The following is a 12,938-nucleotide window of genomic DNA, read 5'->3' on the forward strand; positions in this document are numbered from 1 at the left end:
AGGGTTTAGAGGTTAGGGTTAGCCATGAGGCTATAAATGGTAAATGGTCACATTTATATAGCACTTTTCTACCGTCAAGGTACTCAAAGCGCTTTACATCAAGGAACCATTCACACACACATTCACACCCCAGATGTACGCAGACACTGGGGGGCAAGTTGGGTTAAGTGTCTTGCCCAAGGACACAACGGCAGTATTCACATGAGGCAGCTGCGATCGCACCGCCAACCTGCGGGCCAGTGGATCTGACCGCTCTGACTGAGCGGGGAGTCGAACCGCCGACCTTTGGATCAGAAGACGAGCACTCTACCACTGAGCTACTGCCGCTATAACGGGCTATAGGGTTAAGGTTAAGGTTAGGGTTAGGGTTAGGGTTAGCCATGAGGCTATAACGGGCTATAGGGTTAGGGTTAAGGTTAAGGTTAAGGTTAAGGTTAAGGTTAAGGTTAAGGTTAAGGTTAGGGTTAGGGTTAGCCACGAGGCTATAACGGGCTATAAGGGAAATCCCTGAAACCGCGCCGCGGCTCTCCAGCCACGGCCTTTACCCAGAGCCCTAAACCTCCATTCCTCACCACAAACACAATGCAACAGCGCCATCTCCAGTCCAAACATAAAACTACCTCCATTCTCTGTGAACTCCTCACTAACTCATCTGCGTGGTCCTTGCGCCCTCTGGTGGACCAACAGTGCATTACACCCAAAGCACTTCTGACTCCAGCTTCTCTTAAGGTGGAACTGGAAAGATCCCGCGACTTAAAACCACCAAGACAAGATTTCTGCTCTTTTTAAAGCACATTTAACCTGTATAAAGTGTCACATTTACACATTATGCCATTTTCTCTTCATTGTGGAGCAGTAAAAGTCATAAACAACAGGAATTTCATAACTTATATTTCTGAACGTGCCATTTATAAACGTGTGTAAGACTTATGACGTGAATAAAAGTGATAAAAGTGAGTGAACTGTTTGTCCCGGGCTTTGGTGATGATGCAGCGGCTTGAAATGTCTGCGTAAGGCGCGCGGCTCCTCCCGCGCGGGAGGAGCCGCGCGGGAGGAGCCGCGCGGCTCCTCCCGCGCGGCTCCTCGGCTCCTCCCGCGCGGCTCCTCGGCTCCTCCCGCGCGGCTCTCGCGGTGATAGCTGTCGGTGGCGCGGCTCCAGCTCGGCCGCTTGCGTCCGAGGCCGGATCAAAGCGGCCCCGGAGGGGGAAAGGGGGAGGTCTGGGGGGCCCCGGAGGAGACGCATATAAAGCCCCGCGCGCGAGCCAGACCTGAACGCAACGCAACAAGACCCCACGGGAAAGACGCGAGCGGACGCTTCATCCCGAGTCCCGACTTCAGGAAGAGACAGAGAGAGAAACTTGGATTTAAAACTTTTTTTGAATAAATGATTTCACGTTTCATGCACCTGTCTATAACCCGCACTGGACTGGATCATCCTGAAGAGGATTGTTCTGGATCATTGTGAAGCGGCCGTCACAAGGATATTTGACTTTTGACATTGATTTAGAGATATTATTATTATTATTATAATAATGTGGCTTTTACGCATCGTTTTCTCTGCGACTTTGTGCGTCACGGCGGCGGCGGCGCAGCGGAGCGACGACTGGGAGCGCGACGCGGTGAGGCCGGTCCGGCTCGACCCGCCGCCCGCGGAGGAGACGCGGGAGGAGACGCGGGAGGAGGCGCGGGAGGATACGCGGGAGGAGACGCGGGAGGAGACGCGGGAGGAGACGCGCGTGTACCGGCTCGACGTCTTTGGACTGCGGCTCGTCCTGACGCTGGAACCGGACCACACGTTCCTCGCGCCGGGCTTCGTCTTCCGCGTCGTCGGTGCCGCGGACGCGCAGCCCGCGCCGGAGCCGAGCCGCACCGGGCCGTGCTTCTACTCGGGCAACGTGAACGGGGACGCGCGCTCCGCCGCCGCGCTCGACCTGTGCCACGGGCTCCGCGGCGGCTTCCGCCACGCGGGACGCGAGTATTTCATCTCGCCGCGGAACGAGAGCGACTACGAGAGCGCGCGGGACGACGACGTGCACGTGGTGAGGCGCAGGAGCCGCGGGAGGGCATCCGGCGCGGCCGAGGAGGGCGGCTCCAAGTGCGGGGTCAACGAGGACGAGGCCCGCGTGCCCACGAACCTGGAGCGGGAGCCGGGGCCCCGGGACGCGGCTGATGCGGAGCGGACAGGTGAGCGCGCGCGACACGTGACATGTGGTTTTATTTACCATTTTCTTTAAGTTGACATTTTAAAGCAGCTCAAAAAATGGAAACCATAGAATTTTGCGCTTAAATTATAACATAATAATGAGCAAATTGTGATTTTTATCATCAAGGACATGTTTAAAGATCAGTTCCTCAGGAGGGACCAGCTCTTCTCCAATTAATAATGATTAAAAGGTGAAAATATTGATGATAGACAGTTTTGTGATTGCATAGGATTTCTACTGGAGCATTAAATATCATATCAAATATTTATATGAAAACTACTGATTAGAAAAGACCATGTGCTTTTACCTAAAACGTATATTAACACTTCCTTTGAACTTTTGTGGACCATAACTTGACCTAAGAATTTCTACTTTTACCATTACAGAAAATGTCATTATGCGTCAAACCCTTATAACTGAATATATCTGCTCTTCTACTGCTTTATTGACTTATAGAAGTATAAACGCAACTAAAACGTCAAAAAAAACCTCTCAAAAACTGCCGACTACAGCTATTGCCAATGTGCTGACTCTGCACAAGTCGAGTGAAGAATTTGACAGTTTTTACACTAAAGAGGAGGAGTCTTCAGTGGCTGGAGAGAGGGAGGAAGGAAGGGAGGAGGAGAGGGAGGAAGGAAGGGAGAGAGGGAGGAGGAGAGGGAGGAAGGAAGGGAGGAGAGGGAGGGAGAGAGGGAGGAAGGAAGGGAGGAGGAGAGGGAGAGAGGGAGGAGGAGAGGGAGGAAGGAAGGGAGGAGAGGGAGGGAGGAGGAGAGGGAGGAGAGATTGGAGCTAGCCACAGAGCGGTAGAGCTGAGAGGACCAGGCTTAAGTCCTGGTACAGACTGCACCGGCACAAGTGAAGAAAGGGTTTTTAACCCAGTGTTTTGTTTTAGGAATGTGAAGTTATGACGCTGGTTTTGAGCGAGATTCTCTCTGAGTCCAAAGGTTTCCTGCAGCACAAACAAATCTTCCCAGTAGCAGATCATATGTTTGTACTCTGATCTGAAACGTGCTGAAACGTGCCTGAAAATGTCTCAAATTCAAAGTATTCATATTTTTGGAACTTTTTGCTGCTTTTTGACCGTTTTCTTAAAATACACGATCGTTACTCGTGATTATTTACGTCAGAAAGTGCTTTATCCATACGTTTATGTCACATTCACTTCCCTTATTGATAAGGAATGAGGATCTCTCAATAATCCTGAATAACCTGGTGATACTGTGATATGTGCGTACTGTGATACTGTGATACTGTGATACTGTGATACTGTGATACTGTGATACTGTGATACTGTGATCTTGCTGCGTCCTGACTCGTCCCCGTGAGGTGAATATTTGCAGTTTGACACATGTCCCTCGCATTTCTCCCCCCAGCACACCACCGGTCCAAGCGTTTCGTCTCCACGCCGCGTTACCTGGAGATCATGCTCGTCGCCGACCACTCCATGGCGCAGTTCCACGGCGCCGGGCTCAAGTCGTACCTGCTGACCATCATGGCCGTCGCGTCGCGCCTCTACCGCCACCACAGCGTGCACAACTCCATCGCCCTGGCCGTGGTCAAGCTGCTGGTGGTGTACGAGGAGGAGAAGGGGCCCCAAGTGTCGCCCAACGCCGCGCTCACACTGAGGAACTTCTGCCAGTGGCAACGGCAACACAACCCGCCCCGGGACACGCACCCGGAGCACTACGACACGGCCGTGCTGTTCACCAGAACGGTAAACGTCTAAAGTCTAACGGTCAGATCAAAGTGTGAGCGTTCTGACCTTTGGGGAGCCGTAGTTTGACCTGGTTTCCCGCCTTTAGGACCTGTGCGGGGCCCATTCCTGTGACACTCTGGGGATGGCGGACGTGGGCACCGTGTGTGACCCCGACCGGAGTTGCTCCATCATAGAGGACGACGGGCTGCAGGCGGCGTTCACTGTGGCTCACGAACTGGGTAAGAAGTACTACTACTACTGCTACTGCTACTACTACTGCTACTGCTACTGCTACTGCTACTGCTACTGCTACTGCTACTGCTACTGCTACTGCTACTACTACTACTACTACTACTACTACAGATATCACACGCTGTTATTACTCCTTTGAATGGAAGAAGACCGCTCCTAATACTACAACAACGTCTAAATTGATACTACAACGACTTCTACTACTACTACTACTACTACTACTACTACTACTACTAGTACTACAACTACTGCTATTACAGATATCACACGCCGTTATTACTACGTTGTATGGTTGACCAAAGAAGGCCGCTCCTAATACTACAACACCTACTACTTCAATTAGAAATAAAAAGCACAATTACTATGTTCAGCTGCCACATGTTGAATGTCTAAATTGATACTACAACGACTTCTACTACTACTACTACTACTACTACTTCTTCTACTACTACTGCTAATTCCTACTTTAAACCATCTCTTCAGGTCACGTCTTCAACATGCCCCACGACGACGCTCAGCTGTGCTCCGGAGTGAACGGCCCTCACTGGGGGTCCCACATGATGGCCTCCACCCTCTCCAACCTGGACCAGACGCAGCCGTGGTCGCCCTGCTCCGCCCTCATGGTCACCACCTTCTTGGACAACGGACACGGACAGTGCCTCCTGGACAAGCCGCAGAAGCCCCAGGTCCTGCCGCAGGCGCTGCCCGGGACGGTCTACAACGCAGACCACCAATGCAGGTAAATGTAGCGTGCTAGCAGACATTAGCCCCCAGTATTATGACCTAAAGAACCGCTTTTAAAATAGCAGTGGACTCACATATTTGTGTCCTCCAGGTTGACTTTTGGAGACGACTCTCAGCACTGTCCCGACCTGAGCAGCACGTGCTCGGCGTTATGGTGCACGGTCATCACCACCAACGGGCTCCTCGTGTGTCAGACCAAGAACTTCCCCTGGGCCGACGGGACGTCCTGTGGACACGACAGCTTCTGTTTGTCGGGCCAGTGTCTGAGCAAGAGCCAGGCCGCCAAACACCAGGTACTACTGCAAAAACTACTACTCTAAAAACTACTACTCCAAAAACTACTACTCCAAAAACTACTACTCCAAAAACTACTACTCCAAAAACTACTACTCCAAAAACTACTACTGCGACCACTGCTGCTACTACCAGCCTACTACTGCACTATGTTATAGTCACTCCAAACCTTCTTGTCCTCTCTTGTAGTTCTTTTACCTTCTTCTCTCTCTCTCTCTCTCTCTCTCTCTCTCTCTTTCTCCCTCTCTCTTGTAGTTCTCTAGCGTTCTTTCCTCTCTCTCTTGTAGTTCTAACCTTCTTTCCTCTCTCTCTTGTAGTTCTAACCTTCTTTCCCCTCTCTCTTGTAGTTCTCTAGCGTTCTTTCCCCTCTCTCTTGTAGTTCTCTAGCGTTCTTTCCCCTCTCTCTTGTAGTTCTCTAGCGTTCTTTCCTCTCTCTTGTCGTTCTCTAACCCGTCTGTCTCTCCGCAGATCCCTGTGAACGGGGGCTGGGGCGTGTGGGGCCCCTGGGGGGACTGCTCTCGCACCTGTGGGGGCGGGGTCCAGTACTCCTTCAGGGGCTGTGACTCGCCGCTGCCCAAAAACGGAGGGCGATTCTGTGAAGGAAAGAGAGTCCAGTATCGCTCCTGCAGCACAGAGGCCTGTCCCGAGACCAACGGTACGGAGTATTCACGTACTACTACTACTTTTACTACTACTTTTACTGCTATTGTACTGCAACACCTGCGTCCAGAGACAGGGATTCAAATACAGTACGGTTACTACGACTACTGCAACTACTGCCACTTCTACTCACTATCAATGAATCCAGTTGGTTTGATTGTCATAAAATATATATATATATATATATATATATATATATATATATATATATTATATACGCAGTTTCTACCTCTTTTTTATTTAGGGTTGACAGTCTGAACAGGACCAAATTTGACTTTACTAGTATCGCGACAGCACTAATTTAATGTACATGTATAAGTTATGTTAATGCGATTAAAACATGAGATAAAGTTGTCAACAATAGCAGAAGAAACAAAAGTGGAGAAAACGTTTCAAAAAGACACATTTCAGGACTTTTAGGACCAATATGAGAAAAACAAGCAGACTCGCTCATGTGGACGTTCTGTTTGGCTCTGTTGCCATGGCGCCGGTAGATCGCCCTCTGTTTGAAGTCCATGTCAGTTTGCTGAGACATTTGACACATCGATCGCGGTCTCTTGATCTCCAACAGCTCAGACAAGAGTTCAGTCCATAACAGCGGAGAACGTCATTCATCCACTTTCTGAACCTGGAGATTCACAGGTCACATTTAAAACCTGAGAGTATTTGTGAAAAGAAAGAGTTTGTGGAGGTCTAAAGTATGGAATTAGCAGCTTTTACACAGAATAAGGACTTTTAGTTCTCAAAGAGGACATTATATGGAGGAACTGATGAAACTGCGGAGAACAGTCGTCTTACCCGGAGATCGTCACGTTATCCCGGCGCAATACTGATCTAACCTAATACTGATGTGCAATTCTGTCATATGTGCAATTACTGTTGGAATTCATGTGCAATTACTGTGAAATTTATGTGCAATCTATGTGCTGTCGTGACACATATTCATTTGCAATTACTGTCGGGATCACATGCAATGGTATTTATTTATTTGTCTATGGGAGTTTTTATTTATCTATAGGAGATCTTCTACTGAAAGTGTTTTTCAGACTTCCTATAAGTGATCTGTTCTTCTGTATCTACCTCTGTATCTACCTGCGTTGCACCAATGAAATTTCCCCATGTGGGACAATAAAGGAATATCTTACCTTATCTTATCTTATATCACTTAAACAACTGATTTTACTCTAATTCAGTTTTTTTTATTTTATTTTATTCAGCTTTTTAAAATTATTATTTATTTATTTTCTTTATTTTTATTCAGTTTTTTATTATTATTATTAATATTTTCTTTATTTTTATTCAGTTTTTTTGTATTCAGTTTTTTTAATTATTATTTTATTTTATCTTTATTTTTCCCCTCCATTCCATATTAAGAAATGAGGTTTTGTCTATAGTTTTTGTTTATAAGAGTTTTGTTCATAAGAGTTCTTCTATCAAGAGTGTTTTTAAACTTCCTATAAGTTTTCTGTCCTTTTCCTCTGTATCTACTGCGTTGCAACAATGAAATTTCCCCATGTGTGGACAATAAAGGAATATCTTATCTTACTCCTCCACTACTAATCCCAAAATGATCACAACACTTACTGATAAAACCACTACAGCGATCGCTTTACCTGATTCACAAAAGTTCCCGTGGATTTGACGTTTGCCATGTTTATAACTCCAGGTCTGTCGTTTCGGGAGGAGCAGTGCCTGGTGCACAACGACATGTCGGCGCAGGTGTCGCTGGGCTCGGGTGAAGGCGTGGAGTGGGTGCCCAAGTACGCCGGGGTGTCACCCAAAGACCGCTGCAAGCTGGTGTGCCGCGCCAAGGGGACGGGATACTTCTTTGTCCTCAAGTCAAAGGTGAGGAAGCACTTTGCACGTGTTTAAAGGTGCCATAACATGCTTTTTTTCACGTTTCGTAGTCTATCCTAAGTGTATAATTGATAATAATAAGGGTTGTGCGACGCGTGCTTGCCCTTATGACGCGGTCTTGCCCCACCGCCCGTCAGTTTAGAGATTCGAGGAAAGGAGATAGTCTGTAATATAGCTAAACACTGCGGGAATCAATCAAAAAACACTCAATAGCAATGTAAGAAGGTTAAAAGCTCTGAAAAGTCAATTTTGCATGTTATGGGACTTTTAATGAACCGGTAATGAAACAAGTCCATGACCGGCCTGAGGGTGAATTCAGACATGTTGGGAAAGATTTATAGCGTTTTATATTTATTTTTGATGAGTTCCAAAAAGATTACGACATAATGGCATCACTAGTTAGTTTGATGTAACAAAAATAATGTAGGTAATAATTAAACAATGAGGTGTTTAACGCACAGCTCCTTGTTGTTTAACGCATTTATGCCACAAACTGAAATACTTTAACGTGTGAATCTAAAAAACCTGTTCACAGTTTGTGATTGGACAGTGATAAAGAGTGTGATTAGTCAGCACTGGAATTCTCACTTTCTACTTCTAATGTTTCTTTTTAATTACTTCCCATTTCCTTCCTTCAGCCGCTACTGTAGCTGCTACTACTACTATTACTACTACTGTTATAACTACTACGCTCCTGCTGCAATCACGTACTACTACTATTACTACTACTGTTATAACTACTACTCTCCTGCTACAATCACGTACTACTACTATTACTACTACTGTTATAACTACTACGCTCCTGCTGCAATCACGTACTACTACTATTACTACTACTGTTATAACTACTACTCTCCTGCTACAATCACGTACTACTACTATTACTACTACTGTTATAACTACTACGCTCCTGCTGCAATCACGTACTACTACTATTACTACTACTGTTATAACTACTACTCTCCTGCTACAATCACGTACTACTACTATTACTACTACTGTTATAACTACTACGCTCCTGCTGCAATCACGTACTACTACTATTACTACTACTGTTATAACTACTACTCTCCTGCTACAATCACGTACTACTACTATTACTACTACTGTTATAACTACTACGCTCCTGCTGCAATCACGTACTACTACTATTACTACCACTACTATAGCTACTACGCTCCTGCTGCAATCACGTACTACTACTATTACTACTACTGTTATAGCTTCTACTCTCCTGCTATAATCACGTACTACTACTATTACTACTACTATTATAGCTACTACGCTCCTGCTGCAATCACGTACTACTACTATTACTACTACTATTATAGCTACTACGCTCCTGCTATAATCACGTACTACTACTATTACTACTACTATTATAGCTACTACGCTCCTGCTACAATCACGTACTACTACTATTACTTCTGTCATATTTGGCTAGAATATCTCGCTTATCTCCCAATAACTTATATTGTAGAACATTTGTATAACGTTAACTTTTGACATAATTATGGATTCCAGCTAATACCACCCCTCTCTCTGTCTCTCTCTCTGTCTCCCCCTGCAGGTGGCGGACGGTACTCCCTGCAGCCCAGACTCCACCTCGGTGTGCGTTCAGGGACAGTGTGTAAAAGCCGGTTGTGATCGAGTGATCGGGTCCACGAAACGCTTTGACAAATGTGGGGTGTGTGGAGGCGATGGTTCCACCTGTAAGAAGGTCTCCGGAGCTCTGGAGCGGGCCAGGTAAAGAACATATACATATATACAAGACTTCAGATCCTCAGTATCGTACAGTAGTAGTAGTAGTAGTAGTAGTAGTAGTAGTAGTAGTAGTAGTAGTAGTAGTAGTTGTATTGTACAGTAGTAGTAGTAGTAGTAGTAGTAGTAGTAGTAGTAGTTGTAGTATTGTACAGTAGTAGTAGTAGTAGTAGTAGTAGTAGTAGTAGTAGTAGTAGTAGTAGTAGTAGTAGTAGTAGTAGTAGTTGTATTGTACAGTAGTAGAAGTAGTTGTATCGTACAGTAGTAGTAGTAGTAGTAGTAGTAGAAGTAGTTGTATCGTACAGTAGTAGTAGTAGTAGTAGTAGTAGAAGTAGTTGTATCGTACAGTAGTAGTAGTAGTAGTAGAAGTAGTTGTATCGTACAGTACTAGAACATGTGAGAGGAGACTGCACCTGATTCTGAGAGGGAAGAGACCAAGAATTAGTTTTCTAAATGATTCTGCTTACAATTTGTCAACTGCTAAGAACAATAACAACAACCACCATGACAGACTGAAATAATCCAAAAGTAACTACACAATACAAAAATAATGTTTAGTTAACTTTCTGAAAATCAAAAATTTTAAAAACTGTAACATGTCCTTGATTTTAATGAAATACTTCATATAAAAACAGTAGTTACATTACACAAATGTCTTTTTTTGTACGTTTTCACCTTGAGTAATCCATTATTTCTGTACATTTCTTGTGCAGACCCGGGTACCAGGATGTGGTGACCATCCCGGCCGGCGCGACTCACGTGGACGTCAAACAGCGCTCTCCCGGCACCGACAGCAGTTACCTCGCCGTCAAGAAGTCCGACGGCTCCTACCTCCTCAACGGCGAGTACAAGCTCATGACGCTGGAGTCGGACATCACGCTGAGAGGCGCTCTGCTGCGCTACAGCGGCTCCTCGGCCGTCTTAGAACGACTGAGAAGCTTCGCCCCTCTGCCCGAACCTCTGACCATTCAAGTCCTGTCCGTCGGGGAATCGCCGAGACCCAGAGTCAAGTACAGCTATTTCGCACCAAGACCTAGCAACGCGGCTAACGGCGGCAACGCCATCAACCGCAGACAGTCGATAAACGCCATTCGGGAAGTGGGCGGAGCGGAGTGGACGCTGAGGGAGTGGGGCGCGTGTTCCAGAACGTGCGGCGGCGGCGGCGGTCAGCAGAGGGAGGTGGTGTGTCTGGACGTGCAGGGCAGGGATTCCAAAGACTGTCCGGAGGAGCTGCGTCCGCTCGGGGTCCGGGCGTGCGCGTCCTCGCCCTGTCCCACGTGGCTGCTCGGGGAGTGGTCCGCCTGCTCCAAAACGTGCGGGCGAGGGTTCAGGAAGAGACAGCTCCGGTGCATGGGACACGACGGGCGCGCCATGAGCAACGAGAGCTGCGATTCCAAAGACAGGCCGAGACCGCTGCTGGAGCTGTGCAGCCAGGGGCCGTGTTAGACGACTCAAGTACGGTGGCCTGGAGGGGGCAAACTGACGAGCAAAGTGGGAAATATCCGACAATAGAATGAAAAAGGACTAAAAAAGGTCTAAAAACAAATAGGAACGTTTGACTCCTGGTTGGTCAACGTTATTCCAAAAACAAATGAATATATTTGATTAAACTTCCAAAATCGTATCCAAGAAACTATTTCAAATTTGCGTTTAAAGATATTTCCTACTTTATTTTGAGCCTTTTAAGCCACCGTAGTTACCGACTCTAATCTCCAAACAGACTTTCTACCGAGTCTCGTCCACTGCCTTTTGTCCAAATGTAAAAGTGGATTTTGTTTACATCCATAAGATTTCCCAAGATGTTTTTCAGGAGCATTTTAACATGTTTCGTGTGTTGAAAGTGGCATTGCAGCGTTAGATGCCAGTAGCATCGCAAAGGCACATTTAAGATTTTTAAAAAGAACATTTTTCTTTGTTTTTTCCAGCTTGCTGCTTCGCCGTGCCAATGTTGAGCTTGTATGAGTGAACGGAATCAAAATGAGTGAGAATTTGTTGAAATATTTGTTGAATTTTGTCCAAGCTGGGCTGGACAGGTGCATAAAGGGGCATGTTTTATAGATTATATTGAGAGAAATGGAATAATTACCCCATCAGGTATGGACTCTATAGATATAATAGTCAGTGTATGCCGTTATTTAACAATATTTGTAGCACTTCAGATTTCAAGTGGCACATTCAAGTTGTTTTAATCCATGTTTTTATCAAATATAACTTGTATATAATGCAAATCTGCACACGTATCGTTTAATATATTAAAACAGACAAACACAATAGGTACAACTTATGTTTTGTATTAAATGGCATTGCACATTCACATTGGGGTTTTATTGGACCGTAATGAATTAGAATATTTAAATTCAGATTATTGTAAGTTTACTGTATTTGTTCAAACAAATGACTTTAAGCTTTGTATCCACATATACATTACATTTAGTGCACTACCATAAATACAAATGACCCAAATTAAAAATAATTCACCTTCATAAACTAATTGTAGTTTAAAATAATACTTTCAATGTTCAATACAAAAATGTACTTTCTTACATTTAGCCGTTCTACCTAAATGTTGAAAATACATAAGACATAAACACATAAACCAAAGCGTGTCATTTGGTAAAAACATGTCGTTGCTTTAGCGTATGGTTTCCTCGTTGTTCGGCCTTTACGGCGTTACAGACCAAAGATGGACGTGTGTTCGTGAGGGACCAGGGGACTGTGTCTGCTACTACTTCATAAGGAAGTCTGTCCTGCCTTCCGAGAAGGTCGTTTTTGTACAGAATATCCAGACGTTATTTATTTTTGTACAAATTCTCCATAATCATGTGGCTTTTTAAATATTATTTTATTGGTTATTTGTTACAGAAGGAAGTAGAGTTATTGTTATTATAGAAAGTATTTATACTGTGTTAAATATATATGGTTCTAGAGTCATGAATAAAACAATTTGTCTTCTGAAAATGATGTCTCAATCTTCATTTCGACTTTTCTTTTACACACAAATACTTCTAAGATGAGATTCTCACAATCGGGGAATAATGTTTCTTTTATTGTTAGATATTTTACAAAAAACAATTAGAACAGACAAGCAAATGAGTGCGTGACCGCGCGTGGGTGTGACCCGGTGTGGGCGTGACCGGGTGGGTGTGACCCGGCATGGGCGTGACCGCACGTGGGTGTGACCGGGTGTGGGCGTGGGCGTGACCGGGCGTCCATCTCCAAGGTGAAAAAGGGTCGGCTGTGATCCGACCTGTTTGTCCCAGAGCTCTGGAGACGTACAGGTCCTGCAGAGATGGAAGTCTGCAGCCGATCACCTTCTCAACAGAGGCACAATGCACTGTAGTCTCTGTTTGTCCCTGGCTGTGGCTCCAGCGTACCACACGGTGATGGAGGAGGTGATGGAGGAGGTGATGGAGGAGGTGATGGAGGAGGAGAGGATGGACTCAATGATGGCCGTGTAGAACTGCACCATC

At 45.6% G+C, this 12,938-nt stretch overlaps 1 protein-coding gene across 1 annotated transcript; it reads left to right on the forward strand.

Moving 5' to 3' along the window:
- The first annotated feature begins 1,286 nt into the window (after positions 1-1,286).
- adamts1 (ADAM metallopeptidase with thrombospondin type 1 motif, 1) lies at positions 1,287-12,426 on the forward strand. Its single transcript, XM_072442154.1, has 9 exons — positions 1,287-2,184; positions 3,578-3,918; positions 4,007-4,139; positions 4,636-4,891; positions 4,988-5,189; positions 5,659-5,845; positions 7,517-7,695; positions 9,278-9,453; positions 10,182-12,426. The coding sequence occupies exons 1-9, from the start codon at positions 1,533-1,535 to the stop codon at positions 10,912-10,914; spliced, it is 2,859 nt and encodes a 952-aa protein (XP_072298255.1). The 5' UTR covers positions 1,287-1,532; the 3' UTR covers positions 10,915-12,426.
- The last annotated feature ends 512 nt before the right edge of the window (positions 12,427-12,938 follow it).

Source organism: Eucyclogobius newberryi, unplaced genomic scaffold (genome assembly GCF_026437365.1).
Source record: "Eucyclogobius newberryi isolate DKJ021-1_F unplaced genomic scaffold, fEucNew1.0.hap1 SCAF_1, whole genome shotgun sequence".
NCBI lineage: Eukaryota > Metazoa > Chordata > Actinopteri > Gobiiformes > Gobiidae > Eucyclogobius > Eucyclogobius newberryi.